Source organism: Ursus americanus, chromosome 7 (genome assembly GCF_024610735.1).
Source record: "Ursus americanus isolate L20-20 chromosome 7, mUrsAme1.1.p, whole genome shotgun sequence".
In the NCBI taxonomy this organism is placed as follows: Eukaryota; Metazoa; Chordata; class Mammalia; order Carnivora; family Ursidae; genus Ursus; species Ursus americanus.
Genome location: NC_142133.1, coordinates 2,773,755 through 2,797,419, shown reverse-complemented (window position 1 = coordinate 2,797,419; position 23,665 = coordinate 2,773,755). Strand labels below are relative to the sequence as shown.

General features: G+C 42.4%; 1 protein-coding gene across 1 annotated transcript; it reads left to right on the top strand.

Annotated features, from left to right (window-relative positions):
- Positions 1–255: 255 nt before the first annotated feature.
- SULT1C2 (sulfotransferase family 1C member 2) lies at positions 256–23,170 on the top strand. Its single transcript, XM_045771750.2, has 8 exons — positions 256–336; positions 3,396–3,573; positions 4,019–4,144; positions 10,781–10,878; positions 19,280–19,406; positions 19,854–19,948; positions 20,080–20,260; positions 22,816–23,170. Exons 2-8 carry the CDS (start codon positions 3,423–3,425, stop codon positions 22,926–22,928), a joined length of 891 nt encoding a protein of 296 aa, XP_045627706.1. The 5' UTR covers positions 256–336; positions 3,396–3,422; the 3' UTR covers positions 22,929–23,170.
- The last annotated feature ends 495 nt before the right edge of the window (positions 23,171–23,665 follow it).

The window sequence follows — 23,665 nt, the reverse complement described above, 5'->3', positions numbered from 1 at the left end:
CCAAGCTCAGTGACCAACAGGCATGCAACAGATGCTGAGCAGTAAACTCAGAGGAAGGAACAATATGTTTGTCCAAACAGCCCTCAAGTTTGCATAAACTCAAGGGAGCAGAGATTTGCAGAGAGGTCAAAGCCACATTTGACCTTGTTTACATTTCTTCCATCTCAGGCAAGGTCAAAGGGCTGGTTCCTGTTTAGTACCAACTCTTACAGTAATTTGAGCCTCTGCAACCACCATACCCAGGGAATGCTATCCTGCTTCCTTGGAATGCACTTTATGTGCCCACTGACCCTTGATCAGGCCTCTGGGCTGCTGATTTTCAGCTAGAACTTGAAGGTAAGAATATGGCTTAAAAGAAATCTTTAACTTACCGATTTATTATTTTTTTTATTTTTACTGTGGTAATGCATGTACTGCTATATAGATAGAAGTGATTAACTAAAGTCAGAGAATATTTTAAGGAACGTGAAAAATAAAAGGTATTTGTAACCAACAGACACCAAAATAACAGTGTAAAGCCTAGAAATTCAGGACCCAGAAGCAAAAATCTCCAAAATCCCTCTCCTATAGTACCATCTTTCCTTCCCACCCAGACCTTCCTCTACATGCTGAGCCTACAAAGGGGATTGGACCAGGTCCCTGAGCTCCGGGAGGGCTGGACATAAAAACATGTAATTGTAGGGCAGTGGAGTAAGAACTATAAAATCTACATACAAAATGCTACAAGATCCTGTGAGAAGGGACCACTCTTTCTGTCCATGGAGGACAGCTCACCAAGGAGGCCATACATTATATGATCTGACCTGGAGGGATGACAAAGCTTCCAGCTGGTTCCTCAAGTGGCAATTTTTGTGCCTTTGTGCCTGTAAAGGAAAAACTATTCCTGTGTTCTCTTTTATGTTACTTAAATAGCATACTTTGTACATACTTTATACTTCTGTCACCAGATATGGGGCGGGGGACGGGGTTCCACACACCAAGCAATCCTCAGATTCTCTGGATACTGGCAGTTCTACAATTTAACTCAATTCAGGCACTCTTTACCTGGAGATAGCATCAGGTCCCACAGGTTAAGGGCTTGGTACCACAAGACTGACCCCCAACCCTGACTTCAGATGCCAAACACAAGTTCAGGTTGTAGCAGGTGTTTCATTGAAGGTTCTCATGACCCCTTCCTTGAATTTGATTAATTTGCTAGAGAGGTTCACAGAACTTAGGAAAACACTTTACTTACTAGATTACTGGACTGTTATAAAAGTATGTAACTCAGGAACAGACAAATGGAAGAGATGCATAGGGCAAGGCACGTAGGAAGGGGTGCAGAGCTTCCATGCTCTCTCCAGCAACACCACCCTCCCAGCACCTCCACATGTTAATCAACATGGAAGCTCTCCCAGCCCCATTTTTTAGGGTATGTTTATATTATAGATTATATTTGTGTGTTCCCCTTAATATATATATATATATATATATATATCAACATATACTTGAAAAAGGTAGAAATACATCAAAATAATAATTCCTAGGCAATGAATATTTCTTCATACATTTGGGTTTATTCCAAATTTTCTGGTACATATATACACTCACAATAAAAAAATGAGAGGGGTAATTTTTTTAAAAAAAGAATGTGGAAGAAAGAAGGAGGGGTAAACAGAAGGGGGAATGAACCATGAGAGACTATGGACTCCGGGAAACAAACTGAGGGCTTCAGAGGGGAGGGGGGTGGGGAAATGGGATAGGCTGGTGATGGGTAGTAAGGAGGGCACATATTTCATGGTGCACTGGGTGTTATAAGCAAGTAATGAATCATCGAACTTTACATCAAAAACTAGGGATGTACTGTATGGTGACTAATATAATAAAAAATTATTAAAAAAAGAACATGGAATTTGCAGAAAGAACTGGCTACAACCCTAGACAAGTTATTGATCATGTGACTCCTATCTCCCTCACATTTATGCGTGTTAATTATCCCTTCCTAGTAAAATTGTAATATGAATTAAAAGAGAAAAGAAAAGCTTTTAAGAGATCCAACATAGAAGGCCTGTAAGAAATGTTAGTTCTCTTCCCTCCTGTCTCTTAAAGTTGATCACACAGTAATTTCGGTGTCGTCCAAACTCTACCTTCTTTGACATATTGTTAACACAGCTGCTTCTTACACTCGAATTTTTTTTCAGAAATACTTCATCTTTCATTTTCTGAAAACATAGTCTCCATCCTAAGGGACTTGATTTACTCTGAAAGTAGAAGCCCCCCTTGAAAACAAACCTCACTACATGGCACTAACCCCCTCTCACCCACTGGATAGGCTGGGCCAGATTCTTTTATTCAATTTCCAATAAGCATGTACTATTACAACTCCTATAGGGATCCTTTCAGCTCTAAAGTCCTGGCATTCATTTTACGCAACATTTAAAATGAGTTTGGGCACTAAGCCCAGCACATGGCGATCTCAATAGCCAACTATTCTGGAGTAATATGGCCCACTTCTCCTGGCTTCCTCATTTTGTGCATTTAAAGCAAAAAACCTGATTCTAAAAATGGGCAGAAGGTTTAAATGGACATTTCTCCAAAAGAGATACATGAATTACAAATAGGCACATGAAAAGATGCTTGGCATCACTAATCATTAGGGTAATGAAAATCAAAACCACGGTAGAATATCGTCTCATACCTATTAGGATGGCTATTTAGAAAGTAAAAATTTTTAAAAACATATACTTAATAAATAAAGTAATAAACAGAAAATAACAAGTGTTGGCAAGGAAGTGAAGAAATTGGAACACCTGTGCCTTTCTGGTGGGAATGTTAAATGGTGTAGCTACTGTGGAAAACAGCACGGCAATTTCTCAAAAACTTAAACCTAAAATTACCATGTGATCCAGCAATTCCAATTCCAAAGAATTGAAAGCAGGATCTCGAAGAGATATTGGCATACCCATGTTCATAGCAGCATTACTTACAAAAGCCAAAAGTTAGAAGCAACCCAAGTGTCCATGTATGGATGAATGGACAAACAAAATGTGGAATATACACACAATGGAACATTATTCAGCCTCAAAAAGGAAGGAAATTCTGACCCATGCTACAACATGGCTGAACTCTGGAGACATTATGCTGAGTGAAATAAGCCAATCACAAAAGGACGAAAAAACAGACAGTAGAAGGGGATGGGGGGAAGGGGACACTGGGGAGTTAATGTTTAAGGGCATAGTTTCATTTTGGGAAGATCAAAAATCTTTGGACATGGATGTTGGTGATGGCTGCACAACAATGAGACTGTACTTAATGCCACTGAACAGTGTACTTAAAAATGGCTAAAATGGTAAATTTTATGTTATGTGTATTTTACCGCAATTGTTTTAAAAGTCCCCTCTATCCTCTGCCTGCAGGGACTCCCCCTCCCATTGCAAGACAGTATGGCCCTAGTTACATCGTTGGAGGGACAGCCACAACTGAGAGAGGTCTCAGGGATCCCCCTGCAGGCTAGCACTGTGGACAACTGGAGCCAGATCCAGAACTTTGAGGCCAAGCCGGATGATCTCCTCATCTGTACCTACCCTAAATCAGGTGACTGTGGGGTCAGGCGGACAACCAAACTTGGGCTTGTGGAGTCAGCAAGGGTTGCTCACATCAGTTAGAATCCTCCTTCACATGGTGTTTGCACTCATTCAAGGAAAGCTGCTTCTCACTGTTCCACGACAAGACAATCCCGGGATGCTTTGTGTTCCTGGGTTTATCTGGGGTCAAGCATAACGGTGTTAGAGGACCTGGCCTGCTGTGCTCTGTCATGGACTGCTCTTGGGTGACTGCTGTTGCCTCTGCTGCTTCTTCCCTCCATAGAGACCTTGTGGGTTTTTTCTGCATGGACGTTCATCTGTTCTGGCTGACAGGATCTTGACCTGAGGGGAGGTTGAACCAAATATTATCAGTCTCCATGTCCCCTTTACTCCCCAGGACACTTAAGGCTGATTGTCTAAGTTTGTTCTTCTCACCCTTTCCACTTGGGCCCCAGGGACCACATGGATTCAGGAGATTGTGGACATGATTGAGCAGAATGGAGATGTGGAGAAATGTCAGAGAGCCATCATTCAACACCGCCATCCTTTCATTGAATGGGCTCGGCCACCCCAGCCCTCTGGTGAGAGATCCCCTCCTCCTGCCCTGGCTCCTTTCTCTCTCTTCTTTCAAAACTTTATTTTTTAGAGCAGTGTTAGGTTTACAACAAAGTAGAGGCACAGAGATTTTCCACACATGCACAGCCTCTTCCATTATCAATATTGACCCCTCCTCCAGATGGTGCATTTGTTACAATTGATGAGCCTACACAGACATGTCATAATCACCCAGAGCCCATAGTTCACATTAGTATTTGCTCTGGATGTTGTATATTCTATGGGTTTGGACCAATGTACAATGACCTGGATCCAGCACTGTACTATGATACAGAGTAGTTTCACTGCCCTAAAAATCCTGTGTGCCACCTGTTCACCCTCCCTACTCCCTGACCCCTGACATTGATCTGTCTACTGTCTCCACAGTTTTGCCTTTTCCAGAATGTCGTATAGTTGGAATCATATAGTACATGGCCTTTTCCGACTGGCTTCTCTCACTTAGTAATGTGCATTTCAGTTTCCTCCATGTCTTTTCATGGCTTGAGAGCTTAGATGTACTTTTCAGTGCTTAGATGTACCACAGTGTTTTTATCTATTCACCTACTGAAGGGCATCCTGGTGGCTCTCCTTCTTCTTTTCTCTTCTTCTCTCTCCTATCTCTGTCTTTTTCTCTCCTCTGTTTTGTCTCTTTTTTCTCCTCTCTCTCTCCTGCTCTCGTTCTCACTCTCATTTCTATCACCATCTGTTTCCTCCTCCTTTCTTCCTCTTTGATTCTTTCTACATGTTACCTAAGGTTATTTGCCAAAAGTGAGTCACCAAGTAAAAAGGAATCTGCCTTCTTTTCTTCTTAAATGCTCCCTCTGACCATTGCTGCTGTAGAACACATAGAGAGAGGTTGGAGAGCTATTTATGGAACAATTCACTCTTTCTTCTCCTTACTCCACCCATACAAATAAATGCTCAGTGCAGCCAAGGAAGTGCCAGATAATTAGCAAACATAATGCATTTGCAGCCAACTATTTCTGTTCTGTAGGGAAAGTTTTTAGAGTAATACTCAACCTAGAAATGTTTTTCTTTGCACCAAAAAAATGACAAAAAAACAACCAGAAGGCAAAAGAAGCCATTCCAGGTAACTGGCAGCTGCTGGAAACATTTTGCAGAACAAAGATAGGAGGAAGGCCTACTTCTCTATGTTTCAGCATTGCATAGGTCAGCAGAATAAAAAATTGAAAACATACCTAGCTAGAGTTACAAAATTATAGGCAATACAACTCTAGGGTTGACATCTAACCTGGAGCAATTGTGGATAGAGGTCTGATAAATCTACCAATACCTTAAGTTAGAGAAGTTCCTGATCTGACACCCATAAGACCTGTAACCTGCACAAGGGTGCATCCAGGTTAGAACAGCCTTGAGGCATTTGCTTGTCCTTATGGTTATACTTACCCAGCTGCTCAGACTCCTCTGGTTCTCAGTTCCTGTCTGTCTGTTTGACCACTAGCTTAGCAATCCAGTGCCTGGTCTGGCCCCTTCTCTGAACTACCTGTGGGGCTCTGACCCCCCACACAGGGCACTCTCTGACTGCTGAACCGTGATCCCACTCTGTGTGTAGTCAGGACCTTCCATTCTTGTTGGTGTCTGGTCTTCTGCTCCCTTTAACAGCAGGATGGCATAATGGTTAAGGACAACTAGGGTTTGAGTCCTGATGCCACCACTCACTCAGTGACCTTTAACAAGTTACTTACCCTCTCTGTGTTACAGTTTCCTCAGATGCAAGATGTTAGTAGAATTAGTGCCTACCTCGAAAAGTCATTGTGAGGATTAAATGAGTTAATATGTGTAGAAAGTTTAGAGCAGTGCCTGGCACAGAGAAGATCCTATTTAAGTGTTAGGTATTACTAACCTCCTCTTAGGCTGAATCCTTTGCCCCACAAGGGCATGTGTCCCCTGGGTCATCCAAGCCCAGCTTTTGATCTCACTTCTACATCCCACCCCTGCCACCATTGTCTTACCTCTGACAATTTGGGAGATTAAAGAGAGAACAAAAAGCCTAAGCATGACTTCTAATGAAGCATTCTTGGCAGTGGGGAGCACAGCGTGGAATCACTAAGTTAGCACAAGAAACAGTATAGAGCTTCTCTTAAGGCAATGCCAGCAGCTGCAGAATTCAAGAAAGGATGATAACCAATAGCCCAGTGTGGCACATCATATACAAACCAAGATGGTTCTTTAAAAACCAAGGTGCCCCATGTCCAAAAAGGTGACAGTTACAGGCTTTATAGTCTTTCCAGCCACAAACAGACAGAGGCCAGGTAGAGACTCAGCTGGGCAGTGGTTTTATTTCAGGGTAGATGGTCCCTGCCACTGGAGGTAAGGGCTACCATTAGGAGGGCAAGGTGGTTGCTGAAATAGACTGATGGGTATTGGTCAAGTATACCAACCACCCTCAGAGGGTTCAGGAGTGGGCAGACACTGCTGGATGTAGTGCAAGCTTGTGTCCCACATGGCCAGTCTCCCTCCCAGGCCTCCTTCCACACCCCCTGCACCAACTCCCAGCTACAGAGATGTTTGACATCAAAGGTATTGCATATGTGACCTAATGAGAGCAGGGCTGGGAAAAATTTGAAAGTGTGTGTGTGTGTGTGTGCGTGTGTGTGTGTGTGCAAGAGAAAGAGAGAGAGAGAGAGCTGTGTACAGGCGAGATCTAGGAATAACCCCCTCAGCTCAACAAGCATTTATACTACATGCCCTGGCTGCATTTATAAGACTCCACATGTCCACTTGCCCTCAGTAATTCATGGTCCAATGGAGAAGGCAAATGCAGACCATGTGATGACAAGCAGTGGGTATGTTGGGTGGAGGTTAGCATAGGATACCACTGTCAGGGTAAAGAATGTGCCTGACGACCAATGCCTGGAGAAGGTGACAGCTGCAGTTACAAGCTGCTACTGCTGATGCTGTGTCTTTCCTGCCAGACTGCAAGTTCCTTGTGTGGATGAGGGCCGAAAATGACTCCATTGGCTCCCTTCCTCCACAGGGCAGGCTCAGGAATAGACTTTGTGACCTCAGGTGTTTTCGTGCACCCTCTTTCCTGCACTTCTTGACCCTGAGGCTGAGCACTCATGGCAGAGTGTCAAGGGAATGAGACCACCCCAACCAGCTCTTCTGGAGCATTGATGTGAGACAGAAAGAGAGAGAGAGAGTTAGAGAGCGAGAGAAGAAAATGTATAATTTACCTGAACATGTGAAAGAAAACATTGATGGAATGCTCTATGTAAAGTCCTAAACCCGCAGAATCTCTCTCTGCTGTAGGGGTTCTTTGGCAGCAAAGTTTGAAGCCAGAGCTGGGTCAAGCCTGCCAGGAGGTTTGCATGTAGGAGGAGGAAAGCCCAAGCCTACCAGCCTCCTTTCCACACAGGGGTCATTGGGCCCCGGAACTGAGGGGCAAACATGCTCAGGTCATCACAACCTTCCCTTTCTCTTCTTCCTTCTCACCTCTCTATCTTGCAGCTCCCTCTGTACTTGGGCCCCTGGAAAGCCTCCTTAGTTTGTTGCATTTAAAGGATGGTTATGCATTTAAAGGATGTTTGTGGTATTTTAGTCAGATTTTGCAGGGGTTTTATTACAGGAGAGGTCTTCATAGTGTCCAGGACACCATATTGCTAGCAGTGGAAGTGTCTGGAGAGACTCTTAAAGAGGGAGTGGAACCAACCAGTTGCCCAGAGATGTAGACAAGAAGGATGAGAGGCCTGTAGCAGCAGGACAAATGTAAATAGCTCTGAAGGGTAATATGTGAGCAGGAGACATGGTGGAAGCCACTAGAGAGAGGACAGTTTTACAGGTCTTGCTAAGAAATATGGACTTTAAGTACAGACCAGTGGTTTTCTAATTTTTCTTTTCAGTACCAGGATCTTTTTATTTAAAAAAAATTATTGGGGCGCTATGATCCAACAATTCCCCACCTCTGGGTATATGCTCAAAAGAATTAAAAACAGAGACTGGAAAAGATAACCTGCACACTCATGTTCATAGCAGCATTATTCACAACAGCCAAGGAAGGAAGCAACCCAAGTGTCCGTGGACAGGTGAATGGACAAATAAAATGTGATACATACATGCAGTGAAAAATTATTCAGCCTTAGAAAGGGAGGAAATTCTGACACCTGCTACAACATGGATGAACCTTAAGGATATTATGCTAAGTGGAATAAGGCAGTCACACAAAAAAAAAGACAAACACTGCATGATTCCCCTTATATGAGGTATCCAGAGTAGTCAAATTCATAGAATCAGAAAGAAAGGTGACTGCCAGTGGCTGGGGGAGGGTGGAACGGGGAGTTAGTATTTAACAGGTACAGAGTTTCAGTTTTGCAACATGGAGAGTACTGGAGATTTGTCGCACAACAACGTGAATGCACTTAGCATTACTGAACCGTACTCTTTAAAAAGATTAAGATGGCAAATTTTACTTTATATGTATTTTACCACAATTTTTAAAAACTATTAGGGATTCCCAACATACAAAGTAAGCAAAATCAAAGATGACCAGAATGAAGCACATCCTTTCAACTCCACCTCGAATCCCTCCCCTCAAACATACAGCTTGGGCAGCAAGTGTGAAAAACCACCTTGAGAAGAAGGAGAAAAACCACCAAACAGAAGAGGCACATGGTCTGAGCTGCTCTAAAGCAGCAGCTATTTGAAGACACCAGGGAGCATTTACGTTTTAAGGTGTAGGGAACAAGACCAGTTCTAGACCTACTCCCTCCCAGGGTGAAGGGCCCTGCCTTCCTCCTCTTTACTGGGACCTACAGAGATTCTTCCTCCTCCCCAGGCCTGGGAGAATAACCAAAGCCATAATGCTCAGACAGACCACATGTACAATTTACATCAGCCAGAGGGCAGTTTGCACTGAGAGTGACCTTCCCTGGGATCCAGCTTTTTAAAAGTCAAACAGCATTCCCAGGTTGTCTGTTAGGGGCTAAGAAAGGCAGGCATCTCCTCCGCACCTTCCTTTCTACCCCACACCCATCTTTGGAAAACCAAGCACTTGCTGCAGGCTCAGCTCAGCTCAGTACTCAAGGGAGAAGAGATGTGGACAGCCACTGTGGAAGGCTGCTGCAGAGCCTGACTTGTTGATGCTGATTCATTTCTCTGCACTAACTCTGCTCACTTTGCATAAGCCTATGATTCCACTAGAATGGAAGCTTCTTAAAGAGAAGGAGCATGTCTTCTTTAACTTTGTTGCCTCTTCCCCTGTATTAGGTTCAGGCCCCAATTCCAATTTTATATGTGGGCTGGGGAGGGGGTGTCCTTCATACCAACAACAGATTTTCTCTGACACCAGCCAGGTGTCCTACAATTCAACTCAATTATGACACTACCTACCTGCAGATAGAATTATATCCCACAGGTTAAGGACTCAGTCCCACGAAACTGCTCTCCTCGTACTTCATGAGCCAACCACAGGTTACCCACAACTTCCGTCCAACTTGACTACTAATCAGGTGTTCCCACAACCCCCTCCTCAGGCAGAGGGGAGAGATGTCCCAGGACAAAGTATAGGGAAAGGATGAGAAGCTTCCATGCCTTCTGCAGGCAGGACTTCCCCCAGTCTCCATGTGTTCACCAACTGGGAAGCTCTCCAAACCCCGGACTTTGGGGATATAATGGGGGTTTCATCACACAGCCATGATCCATCATTTACTCGATTTTCAGCCCTTCTTCCCTCTCTGGAGAATGGGGGGAAGGGCTGAAAATTCTAAGCTTCTAATCATGACAGGTCTTGCTGGTGACCAGCCCCCATCCAGGAGCCCAACTGGAGTCACCTCATTAGGTGAACCTGGGTGGTTCAGTCAGTTGAGCATCCAACTCTTGATTTCAGCTCAGGTCATGATCTCGGGGTCATAAGATCGAAACCCACATCAGGTTCCCCACTGAATGGGGAGTCTGCTTGGAATTCTTCTTCCTTGCCCTCTCCCCCTCCCCCAGCTCGCTCTCTCTCTCTCTCTCTCTCACTCATTCTCTCAAATAAATAAATAAATCTTAAAAAAAAAAAAAAAGAACGGGACATTCCTAATCACCCTTATCAACAGGGGTTTCAGGAGCTCTGTGCCAAGAAGCAGGGGCAAAGACAAATATAAATTTTCTATTATCTCATATCCCCTAACCTCAGTCTAACACAATGGTTGCACCGAGTAGGTGCCCAGTCAGTGTTTTAGAGTACAGAATGGGAATCATGATTCACATGCCATCAAGTACATATATTTTTAGAGATGAAATAAGCTACAAGCACATAGGCCAGGTACATGGTCAGACATGCAGGAATAGGCACTGGCTGGGAGGTGAGAAAGGCCTGTGTTCTGCACCACCCCTCAACCCCCCCGCCCTGCTCTGCCACAAGACCTAGCTTGTCCATTCTCAGCTTCCATCTCCTCATCCTGAAAGTGACAGATTAATATAGCTCCCTTCCAGCTCTCAAGCTGTAGGAGTCTACAGAAGTGTTGGTAATCTCCATAATCTCATTATGAAATCCCAAAGGGAAGTCGAGAGATAAGGAGAAAGATGGGAGGTGATGGGACATTCTGGACAGAGCCTGGAATATAAGTTCCCCCATCCAGTACTTGTACTATGCAGACGTTTCTTCTTGGTTTACTTTAAAGGGGTGGAAAAAGCCAAAGTAATGCCCTCTCCACGGATACTAAGGACTCACCTTCCAACTCAGCTGTTGCCTCTTTCTTTCTGGAAAAACAACTGCAAGGTAAGACAGCCTACAGCTTCCCTGGGGACAGGCAGGAGACTAGTTCTCCTGGGAGCAAATCCCCCAGTCCCTAACTCAGAACAGTGTCATCATATTTACGCCTCCACCATCTCTGAAGTGTTGACTGTTGATCAGCAATAAGAGAAAATGTAAAGTTCTATCTATACTCAGCAGGATATTTACCTGAACGATTTCAAGCAAGACATGGAAGCAAAAGCCAGACTCTATTTTTGGAGAGAACTAGAGATAGTGAGTGTCCACAGTGACCTGCGGGTTGGGGCAATTAAGACTTATAATAGAGCAGAGAAGAAAAACTCAGGGGAAAGAAAAAAACCCTGAAGATCATTTAAAAGGGTAAATTGATGGAGCAATATTTCTTAAGGGGAACACCCCACCTCAGCCTCTGGTAAACTCTGGGCTCTTAGCTTTATTTATTCTGGGACTTTATTTATTCTGCACTCCAGGGTCTAATCAGTTCCTGGCACATACAGGATGTTCAAAATGTGTTTGCTGAATGAATAACAAGTGAGTGGCTGTAGAGTGAATGGAGGCAAGTAAGGAAGAAACTGAGGTGTCAGCCAGCATTGGTAAGAAAGTTTTCTCAAAGGTGGAAATGAAAGGAACAAAGGGCTAAGAAGGGTGTATTTCTAGGGAACAATAGCAATTATATGATCCTTTCAGTAAGGTTGTATAAGGAAACAAGAACCCACCATTTCCAGATTATAGCCGACTAAGTTCCCTGAAACCTTCTCTATGAAACACCTACCAATAAAACATAACACATAAAAAGTTTCCTTTGTAAATGTGTAACTGAGATCCAGAGAGGGTAAAGTAAATCCCTAAGTTCCACAATAAAGGGGGAGCCGAAACTAGAGAAGAGGTCACTGAGACTGGAGCTGTGCTGTAGGTTCTTCGATGAGCTATTTGATGGAGAATCCAGCAGCATGAGTTTCAGTGACTGCACGGGGGCAAAGCCCAGAGCAGAAAGAACCAGAAAAGTGAGGAACCAAATGCGACAGCTGAGGACTTCCTCCTCGATGGAAGGGTGGAGGGCACTAAGGCAGACGTGAGGAAACCTCTTTGTCTTGACCTGGGCTCTCAGCTGCCCTGACAATGTGTGGCCATAGGCTTCATCTCTCAAGGGAGGAGTTTCAACATTGTAATTCTTGCATTGTCCAAGAAGCCTCAAGCTGAGAAACTAGCATAAGGTCGTTGCCATTGCCAGCATCTCCAGGATGACCTGCAGAAACAAACACAGGGAGGACACAGCTTCAGCTTGGGCAGCAATGTTTCCTGCTTGAATTCACCACCTCACATTACAATTTGTACAAATTGTATAAATTACAAAAAGGATTTCAGATATTAAAATGATCAGATATAGAAATATAAGAACGTTGAAGTTGTGTAAGTAAATGAAAGATTGAATCAAAAATAAGGGAAAGGAATGAGACACTATTTTTATTTTTATTCTTTTTAGGACACTATATTTAAAATGGAATTTCTTATTAAATTAAATAAATAGGATTTCTGTAACTGAAACAATATATAAGCATTTGCTATAAAACTCAACAATAGGTCTCTGGTTTGCCAGCCCTTGGCTGGCTCTCCCCCCAGGGACAGGGGAGGGCACAGTGCACACAGGACCTCAGAGGGGCCAGGACACCGGGGAGGCTGAGAAAGTTTCGTGGGTGGCAGCAGGGTGGCCATGGGGACAGAAAGCCCGCCATGCGTGAGGGAGGAGGTGCCATGTCCCATCTCATCTCCCTGCTTGCTTCTTATTCTGCTGCCTGGGGCAGGGCTTCTGCTCCTCCTGTGCATTAGGACCCCATCTCCAAATCTGCACCTGCAGGACTGACCCTCACAAGTGAAGATTTCTCCCCCTCCTGCTGTTCCCGGGTTTGTGGCCTTCAGCTTCATCACCACGGTCCCTGCTTTGGGATGCAAAGCACCAATCTTATAAAAAGCTTCTGCACAGCCAAGGAAACAGTCAAAAAAACTAAAAGACAGCCCACGGAATGGGAGAAGATATGTGCAAATGACACTACAGATAAAAGACTGGTATCCAAGATCTACAAAGAACTTCTCAAACTCAATAAAAAGAAGCAAATAAACAAATCATAAAATGGGCAGAAGATATGAACAGACACTTTTCCAATGAAGACATACAAATGGCTAACAGACACATGAAAAAATGTTCAAAATCATTAGCCATCAGTGAAATTCAAATAAAAAACACACTGAGATACCACCTTACGCCAGTTAGAATGGCAAAAATTGACAAGGCAGGAAACAACAATTGTTGGAGAGGATGTGGAGAAAGGGGATCCCTCCTACATTGTTGGTGGGAATGCAAGTTGGTACAGCCACTCTGGAAAACAGTGTGGAGGTCCCTTAAAAAGTTAAAAATTGAGCTACCCTATGATCCAGCCATTGCACTACTGGGTGTTTACCCCAAAGATACAGACATAGTGAAGAGAAGGGCCATATGCACCCCAATGTTCATAGCAGCATTGTCCACAATAGCTAAATCGTGGAAGGAGCCAAGATGCCCTTCAACAGATGACTGGATTAAGAAGATGTGGTCCATATATACAATGGAATATTACTCAGCTATCAGAAAGAACGAGTTCTCAACATTTGCTACAACATGGATGGCACTGGAGGAGATAATGCTAAGTGAAATAAGTCAAGCAGAGAAAGACAATTATCATATGGTTTCTCTCATCTATGGAACATAAGACCTAGGAAGATCGGTAGGAGAAGAAAAGGATAAAGAAAGGGGGGTAATCAGAGGGGGAAGTGAAGCGTGAGAGACTATGGACTCTGAGAAACAAACTGAGGGCTTCGGAGGGGAGGTGGGTGGGGGAATGGGATAGGCTGGTGATGGGTAGTAAGGAGGGCACGTACTGCATGGTGCACTGGGTGTTACACGCAACTAATGAATCATGGAACTTTACATCAAAAACTAGGGATGTACTGTATGGTGACTAACAAAATGTAATAAAAAATATTATTATAATAAAAAAAAAGCATCGATCTTACAGAGTAAGATCGTGTTACTCGCACCTGAAACCACCACCACAAAAATGGAAGTAGAAACCAAGCCCTGACAATCAAATTTCATTTCAGTGTTTGTGGGATGTGAGGTTGCTGCAAAAATAGCTTTTGTTGCCATCTATTTTCATGAATCTTTCACAAAATGTGTTATTGATCACCTGTGGCTATTTCATATCAGTTTCTTAGTTCCTTTCTTTCTAGCCCTTTCAACTTCTGAATAAAAAAACTAATAAAAAATACTGATCCACTCACACACAAATTCAACAACAGGTAAAGTGCAGAATAGACACAGCAGGTGAGAGAATTAATGAACTTGCAGGGGGAAGTGGGATGGAGTTTTGAGGAGAGAAAGGAGAGCCTTGTGCCTGGAGGTGACAAGCATGAGAGGAAGAATAATAAAATGATTATCAAGCAGTGATGAACTCCTCACAACTGGGAAGCACCAGGGCATTTAGGAGACAGAGGAAGGGAGGGTAAAATGTAGATAAGAGACTTTATTGTAGCTTCCAAGGGCGAGAATGGGTGAGACAGGTAACAGGTTTAAGATTGGGTAGTTTGGATGATTTCTGCAGGCTCCAGGGCATAGGGTCGGCCTCTGGGGTGATTAGAGCAAGTGGATAGTGGCCCAGAGTGTGATCAGGAAGATGTAGGCTCAGGACTGGTTGGCTTACATGTAAAAAGTGAGCTTGATAGTTGTTACTATCTGTAGTAACCAGCTAAAACTGGTAGGGGCAGTCCATCCAGGGTCGGCAAAGCCCCAGCAAGGTTAACAATGCTTCCGATTCAAAGCATCAGAATACAGAAATGGCATTACTGACATTTTGGGCCAGATAATTCTTTTTGGGGGGTTGGGGCAAGGGGCTGCCCTGAGTATTGTAGAATGTTGAGCGGCATCCCTGGCCTCTACTCATTAGACGCTGGTAGTACTATCACCCCCAGTTGTGACAAGCATAAATACCTCCAGGCACTGCCAAATATCCCCTAGCATGCAAAATCATTCCCAACTGAGAAACATTTTAGGGTAAAAAACCAGCATCACTATGAAATGACTAGTCATGGATCTGAGGTAGCTAGTCAATGAGGCCAGCTCAGGATCGATGTCAGAATGTGCGTCGAGTACTTAGCTATCACAATGAGATTAAAGGTCAAATTTGGCAAGAATAGACCATGCTCTGGGTCACAAACCAGGTCTCAACCGACACCAAAAGACTGAAATTATTCCCTGCATATTCTCAGACCACAATGCTTTGAAATTGGAACTCAACCACAAGGAAAAATTTGGAAGAAACTCAAACACTTGGAGACTAAGAACCATCCTGCTCAAGAATGATTCGATAAACCAGGAAATCAAAAATCAATTTAAACAATTTATGGAGACCAATGAGAATGAAAACAGAACAGTCCAAAACCTATGGGACACTGCAAAGGCAGTCCTAAGGGGAAAATACATAGCCATCCAAGCCACATTCAAAAGAATAGAAAAATCTAAAATGCAGTTTTTATATTCTCACCTCAAGAAGCTGGAACAGCAACAGAAGAACAGGCCTAATCCACGCACGAGAAAGCAGTTGATCAAGATTAGAGCAGAGATCAATGAATTAGAAACCAGGAGCACAGTAGAGCAGATCAACAGAACTAGAAGCTGGTTCTTTGAAAGAATTAATAAAATAGAAAAACCATTGGCAAGACTTATCCAAAACAATAGAGAAAGGACCCAAATTAATAAAATTATAAATGAAAAAGGAGAGGTCACAACCAACAACAATGAAATTGGAAGGATTATTAGAAACTTTTATCAACATCTTTATGCCAATAAATTAAGCAATCTGGAAGAGATGAAGGCCTTCCTGGAAACCTACAAACTACCAAGACTGAAACAGGAAGAAATTGATTTTTTAAACAGGCCAATTAATTATCAAGATATTGAAACAGTGATTAAAAACCTTCCAAAAAACAAAACGCCAGAGCCTGATGGATTTCCCAGGGAATTCTACCAAACATTCAAAGAAGAAATAATACCTATTCTACTAAAGCTATTTCAAAAAATAGAAACAGAAGGAAAGCTACCAAACTCATTCTATGAGGCCAATATTACCTTGATCCCCAAACCAGGCAAAGACCCCATCAAAAAGGAGAATTACAGACTGATTTCCCTAATGAATATGGACACCAAAATTCTCAACAAGATCCTTGCTAATAGAATCCAACAGTACATTAAAAGGATTATCCATCATGACCAAGTGGCATTCATTCCTGGGATGCAAGGGTAGTTCAACATTCGCAAATCTATCAGTGTGATAGATCATATCAACAACGACAACAAAAAAAAACACCAAAGATCATATGATCCTCTCAATAGATGCAGAAAAAGCATTTGACAAAATACAGCATCCTTTTCCTGATTAAAACCCTTCAGAGTGTAGGGATAGAGGGTACATTCCTCAATCTCATAAAAACCATCTATGAAAAGCCTACGGTAAATATCATTCTCAATGGGGAAAAGCTAGAAGCTTTTCCCTCAAGATCAGGAACATGACAAGGATGCCCAGTCTCACCACTATTATTCAACATAGTACTAGAAGTCCTTGCAACAGCAATCAGACAACAAAAAGGGATAAAAGGTATCCAAATTGGCAAAGAAGAAGTCAAACTGTCTCTCTTCGCAGATGACATAATACTCTATACGGAAAACCCAAAAGAATCCACCCCCAAACTACTAGAAGTTATAGAGCAATTCAGTAATGTGGCGGAATACAAAATCAATGCTCAGAAATCAGTTGCATTTCTATACATGAACAATGAGACTGAAGAAAGAGAAATTAGGGAATCCATTCCATTTACAATAGTACCCAAAATCATACATTATCTTGGAATTAACTTAACCGGAGACGTAAAGGATCTATATATTCTAGAAACTACAAATCACTCTTGAAAGACATTGAAGAAGACACAAAAGGTGGTAAAAGATTCCATGCTCATGGATCAGAAGAATTAACATAGTTAAAATGTCTATGCTACCCAGAGCAATCTACACTTTCAATGCTATCCCGATCAAAATACCAATGACATTTTTCAAAGAACTGGAACAAATAGTCCTTAAATTTGTGTGGAACCAGAAAAGGCCCAAAATCACCAAGGAATTGTTGAAAAGGAAACACAAAGCTGGGGGCATCATCAGATTTCAAGCTGTATTACAATGCCGTGATCACAAAGACAGCATGGTACTAACACAAAAACAGACACATAGACAATGGAACAGAATAGAGAACCCAGAAATGGACCCTCGGCTCGTTGGGCAACAAATCTTTGATAAAGCAGGAAAAAACATACAGTGGAAAAAAAGAGTATCTTCAATAAATGGTGCTGGGAAAATTGGACAGCTACATGCAAAAAAATGAAACTTGACCACTCTCTCACACCATACACAAAGATAAACTCCAAATGGATGAAAGACCTCGATGTGAGACAGGAATCCATCAAAATCCTAGAGGACAGCATAGGCAGCAACCTTTACGACATCGGCCACAGCAACCTTTTTCATGACACATCTCCAAAGGCAAGAGAAACAAAAGTTAAAATGAACTTGTGGGACTTCACCAAGATAAAAAGCTTCTGCACAGCCAAGGAATCAGTCAAAAAAACTAAGAGGCAGCCCACGGAATGGGAGAAGATATTTGCAAATGACACTACAGATAAAAGAGTAGTATCCAAGATCTACAAAGAACTACTCAAACTCAATACATGGGAAAAAAATAATCAAATAAAAAAATGGGCAGAAGCTATGAACAGACAGTTTTCCAGTGAAGACATACAAATGGCTAACAGACACATGAAAAAATGTTCAAAATCATTAGCCATCAGGGAAATTCAAATCAAAACCACACTGAGATACCACCTAATGCCAGTTAGAATGGCAAAAAATGACAAGGCAAGAAACAACAATTGTTGGAGAGGATGTGGAGAAAGGGGATCCCTCCTACATTGTTGGTGGGAATGCAAGTTGGTACAGCCACTCTGGAAAACAGTGTGGAGGTCCCTAAAAAGTTAAAAATTGAGCTACCCTATGATCCAGCCATTGCACTACTGGGTATTTACCCCAAATATACAGACGTAGTGAAGAGAAGGGCCATATGCACCCCAATGTTCATAGCAGCATTGTCCACAATGGCTAAATTGTGGAAGGAGCCAAGATGCCCTTCAGCAGATGACTGGATTAAGAAGATGTGGTCCATATATACAATGGAATATTACTCAGCTATCAGAAAGAACGAGTTCTCAACATTTGCTGCAACATGGACAGCACTGGAGGAGATAATGCTAAGTGAAATAAGTCAAGCAGAGAAAGACAATTATCATATGGTTTCTCTCATCTATGGAACATAAGAACTAGGAAGATTGGTAGGGGAAGAAAGGGATAAAGAAAGGGGGGGTAATCAGGAGTAATGAAGCATGAGAGACTATGGACTCTGAGAAACAAACTGAGGGCTTCAGAGGGGAAGGGGTGGGGGAATGGGTTGGACTGGTGATGGGTAGTAAGGAGGGCACGTATTGCATGGTGCACTGGGTGTTATATGCAAGTAATGGATCATCGAACTCTTCATCAAAACCCAGGGTTGTACTGTATGGTGAATAACATAATATAATAAAAATATTATTATGAAAATAAATAAATAAATAAATAGATAGATAGATGATAGATAGATGATAGATAGATAGATAGATGATAGATAGATAGATAGATAGATAGATAGATAGATAGATAGATAGATAGATAGATGATAGATAGATGATAGATAAAAATAAAGGTCAAATTTGGATAAAGCTCAAGGCTGGGAGGGTAGAAGGATACAAGATGCTGTCAAAATGAAACCTAAACAGGATGCTTTGTAGAGCAAGAGTTGAAGTCATTTGAGATGAAAATAATACAGTTGATGAGAATAGGGAAAAAAATAAGACCATGAAGCCATCCTGCTTTTCAGGAAACAGAGATGAAGCTATTAGGAGGACCATCAGCATGCCTGTGGAATGCTTTCAGATGCCATAGTTGCTAGAGACAACTAAAGGGACAATCAGAAGTCAGGCTACATATTAGGACTGAGTTTGGGATAAAAAGGAGAATCAGCAGAGAAGCAGGGACAGCCAGAGGAAGATGAGGGTCACAGGAATCGGCACAGAAGCAAGGACAGCCAGAGGAGGAGGACAGGTCACCAGCCAAGTCAAACTGCCAGCACAGGAGAGTTGAGCCAGGTGTGCAAAGCTGCTCTTGGCCTGGAATTCACTTGAGTGAATTCTGTGAAAATTCACTTTTCATACCATCTTTTACCCACCTCTCCTTACCCCACAGTTCCTTTATGTAGCTCGAAATGCCAAAGACTGCATGGTTTCCTACTACCATTTCCAAAGGATGAATCAAATTCTTCCTGATCCTGGTACCTGGGAAGAGTATTTCGAAACCTTCATCAGTGGAAAAGGTAAAGAATAATCCTTCATATCTTTGCATGCCCACTCCAGGTAAGTTCAGTCTAGGAATCAAGCATAACATTTTGATTCCTTAGAAGGTTGTGTTCCTCCTTAGGCATATCCTACCTCAGACTGGGACTGGGAGGAGCAGGCTGACTGAGCTCAGAGTGAATACCCACAGTCCCAGCAAACATCTCTCACCCAATTTGAAAGCTTTTGTGCTGGGTCACTTGTGCTAGAGTCACCCGCATTCCAAAGGGTATCCCTATCCCAATACCAGGGCATATATGATTATACACAATAAATATGAAGCCACTTTAGGTAGCATGTTGGAATAAATTACCCCAAAGCTGGACCATACCACCTCACCCTCCAACTCAGCACATCAGGACTCAGGGCATATCTGAGGCTTTGGGTGATCCTTTTGTAGACTGTTCTGTTCCCTGTGTCTGTTGCAGTGGCTTGGGGTTCCTGGTATGACCATGTGAAGGGATGGTGGGACATAAAAGACAGATACCAGGTTCTCTTCCTCTTCTATGAGGACATAAAACGGGTGAGTAAAAGCCCTTTGGAAGAATCACTCCAAGCTATTTCAGGGCTGCACTTCTGGGAGGAACATCCTGAAGTATTTAAGGGTGTCCTGATACCTTCTTCCATTCCAATGCAATGTCACTGTCACCACAGGACCCAAAGCGTGAAATTCAGAAAGTGATGCAGTTCATGGGAAAGAACTTGGATGAAACAGTGCTAGATAAAATTGTCCAGGAGACATCATTTGAGAAAATGAAAGAAAATCCCATGACAAATCGTTCTACAGTTCCTAAATCTATCCTGGACCAGTCCATTTCCCCCTTCATGAGAAAAGGTTTGTGTGGCTTCAAATACTATATAAATATAAACATAAATCAAACACTCAGTTTGTTTTGTAATATACTGTATGCTTCTTAGCAAGAAGATGTTAGGTTTTATTAGTTTCAAGACAGAACATTTAGCCTATTAAAAATAATCTGCTGCTAATAAGATAGGAATTTGATCTTGCTACAGAAGAGAGCTCTCTGGGGTACCTTGTTGCAAGAAACAGAGGATCCTTCTGGCTATCCCCCCAATATGAGGGCCTTTTTGGGAGGGGTCATGTGCAGGTGTTAAGGGTAATGTATTCTCACAGATAGTTAAGAGCAGGAGCCACCATTGGGATCCCTGGATCTCAAGGTCAAGACCTCAGCAGCAGGAGGGTACAGTTCTTTGCTCGAAGTCTCCACCATTTATCTGCCTTCCACATATCTGCTACGAGCACCTTGCTCCACTGATCAGCTTCCTGTGTCTCTGCCCATTATACCTTTTTCCTACTTCATAGCTTTGCTCACTCAGCTTCTGCTCATAGCTTGGTCTTGATCACGGCTCAGACCTACTCTATATCATGACTTCTAACTATAGCTACTGTTGAACACTGCCTCGTTCTCTTAGTACTTCTTAGTTCCAGTTCCCAAAAGAGGAATTCTAAGTGCTGCAGCTAATATTTTTTTGAGTGGAAAAAAAAAAGCTTTAAAGTTTTTTAATTTAAAAAGTAATACATCATTGTAAAAAAAATTAGATCTATATGGAATTATGTTTTTAAAAGTTTTCTTCACCAAAACCCTGTTCCCCAGAAGTGACCACCAACAATATGGAAGTCCCCTCCCTCTCTGTTTAAAAACACAGACTTCTGGGGCATCTGGGTGGCTCAGTCAGTTAAGTGTCCAACTCTTGATTTTGGTTCAGGTCCTGATCTCAGGGTTGTGAGATCAAGCCCCACGCCAGGTTCCATGCTGGGCATGGAGCCTGCTTGAGATTCTCTCTCTCTCTCTCCCTCAGCCCTTCCCCCCTTCTCTCTTCCTCTCTAAAAACAAACAAACAAACAAAAACAGGGACTTCCCTGTTTTTTTAACACACATGGTTCCCCTGGTGTGTTACTGCTTTGCAACTTGTCTTCTTTTTTTAATATATTGGTTTATTTTGTTGCATTTTATTTTATTTTTTTAAAGATTTTATTTATTTATTTGAGAGACAGAGAGAAAGGGAGAACACAGAGAGAGAAGCAGACTCCCCACCGAGCAGAAAGGTTAATACAGGGCTCAATTCCAGGACCCTGAGATCATGACCTGAGCCAAAGGCAGACACTTAACCTACTGAGCCACCCAGAAGCCCCCCCTTTTTAAATATTTTATTTATGTATTTGAGAGAGAGAGAGGGAGAGCAAAGAGGGAGAAGTATTTTGTTGCATTTTAGAACCTACAACGGCATCCCATGCCAGTGAAGCAAACCAAACAATGCCATTCCTTTTCTCAATGGTGATGATTTAGCAAGAAGCCCTTGTTTAGATCCATACATACCTATCTTTCTATACACCCTCATTCCCTCAGGCTCATACATGTGCAAACAAGGATATATACCATGATGAAGGCTAAATGTGGTCATAATATACACCTTCATTTACCAGAATGTCAGACGTCCCTCTAGGGCAAGGCATGTAGGTCCATGTAGCTCACTGTTTTTAGTGGTCTCATGTTGTACCAGAGTATGAATAGATATATCATAACTCATTCAACTATTCTCCTAGTGAAGGGCACTACAGTAATTTTTTTTCAGTCTTTATCAATAATGCTATAGTAAACATCTTTGTATGTATGTCCGTATGCCCCAATGCTTTTATTTCTGTTGCATGACTTTCCAGAAGAGGCAGAGGGAGGACAGAGTATTTCCCCCTTTTTAACATTATTTTAATAGTTACTGCTTGGTGAAAAAGCTCATACATACACAGTAGTATCTCATTCACATTTTTCCCAGAAGTTTTTGTTGTTGAGATGTGACTTACATACAAAAAAATGCACAGCTTTAAAGTAAGTATACAGTTGAATGTATTGAAAAATGTATACACCCATATAACAAGCACCCCAACCAAGATATGAAACATTCTCATGTCTCAAAGTTTCCTTCTCATGGCCCTTTCCTGTCTCTCTCTCCCCTCCAATACAACCACCCTTCCAAATTCTGTCAATACAGTTTGATTTTGCCTGTTCTTGCACTTCACATAAATGAAATCATACAGTAAATACCTTCTTGTGTCCGGTGTCTGTCACTCAATGTAATGTTTTGAGATTCCTCCATGGGCTGTGTCAGTAGTTCATTCCTTTTCATTTCTGCGCAGTAGTCCATTATGTGAATATACCACAGGTGGGGCCAAGGCACCAGTGCCCTTGTATGAATTATCTGCCCAAGCTAGGATCCCACCCCCTGCACAGAGCACCCCAGGGCCCTTCTCAGAACAGAGAGCTGCAGTGGATGGGTATGCATTGAAGGGGAGGTGGAGTGAGGTAGACATGTTGTCGGGCCACAGAAACTTTCAATCAGAGTGACAACCCCATCTTGGTTTTCCTCTTCTAGGAACTGTGGGGGATTGGAAAAACCACTTCACCGTGGCTCAGAACGAGAGATTTGATGAAATCTATAGGCAAAAGATGGAAGGAACATCAATAAATTTCTTCACAGAACTCTGAGCAAGACGTACATAGGAAGTGGATGACAAGAATGAGGAAGCCATCTTCAGCCCTTCAGCCCAACCCAAAGAATCTCTGAAAGCATTTTGTAAAAGTATACAGTTATGGTACTACTGTCTCTGTGATTATTAACAGTATGTAGCAGCTTTATTTTCCAGAAGGATCGTGTTCAATGCTTATTTTCTCAACCACTCTTTCCAAAGTAAGAAATAAAGTGACTTAATAAACAAAGTAAAATATAAGACTTGAATACTTTAAGGATTTTTTAGGTTTCCATTATTCTAGAAAGTGCATCCTACTTTTTTAGTCTGTAATATAAAATACCTTGGGTATAAATATGCAAATATTAGGTTACATCTATATTGATAATATGAAATCTCTAACATCTGTCCCAGCCATTCAAAGAAAACTCCAGCTGTGCTAGGTTCTGGGGTTCCACCAGATTACCATGGAAGGTGCACCTTGAGGCCAGTCCTGGTGCAGTCAGCCCTGAGAAAACATGCTCCAAATGCTATCCCTGGTCGTGGTGAGGAAGAAAAGGGAAGCTCATGGAGGAGGATGCCAGAGGACAAAAACCTGATTAAGAGTCATATTGCTTAATTACAGACACAGAAATTTCACGGGTGTCCGTTCAGGAGCCGCAGTTGTATCCTGGTAAAAACAGAAACCACAGACAGAGGAGCAGCACCAACAAAGTTGCCCAGGCATGGTTGTCAGACTTGGAGAGAGTCTCAGCT

Coding starts and splice junctions, on each gene's coding strand:
- SULT1C2 (XM_045771750.2), top strand. CDS start 3,423: ATGGCCCTAGTTACATCGTTGGAGGGACAGCCACAACTGAGAGAGGTC. Junction 3,574..4,018: donor CTGTACCTACCCTAAATCAG/GTGACTGTGGGG, acceptor CTTGGGCCCCAG/GGACCACATGGATTCAGGAG. Junction 19,407..19,853: donor AACCTTCATCAGTGGAAAAG/GTAAAGAATAAT, acceptor TGTCTGTTGCAG/TGGCTTGGGGTTCCTGGTAT.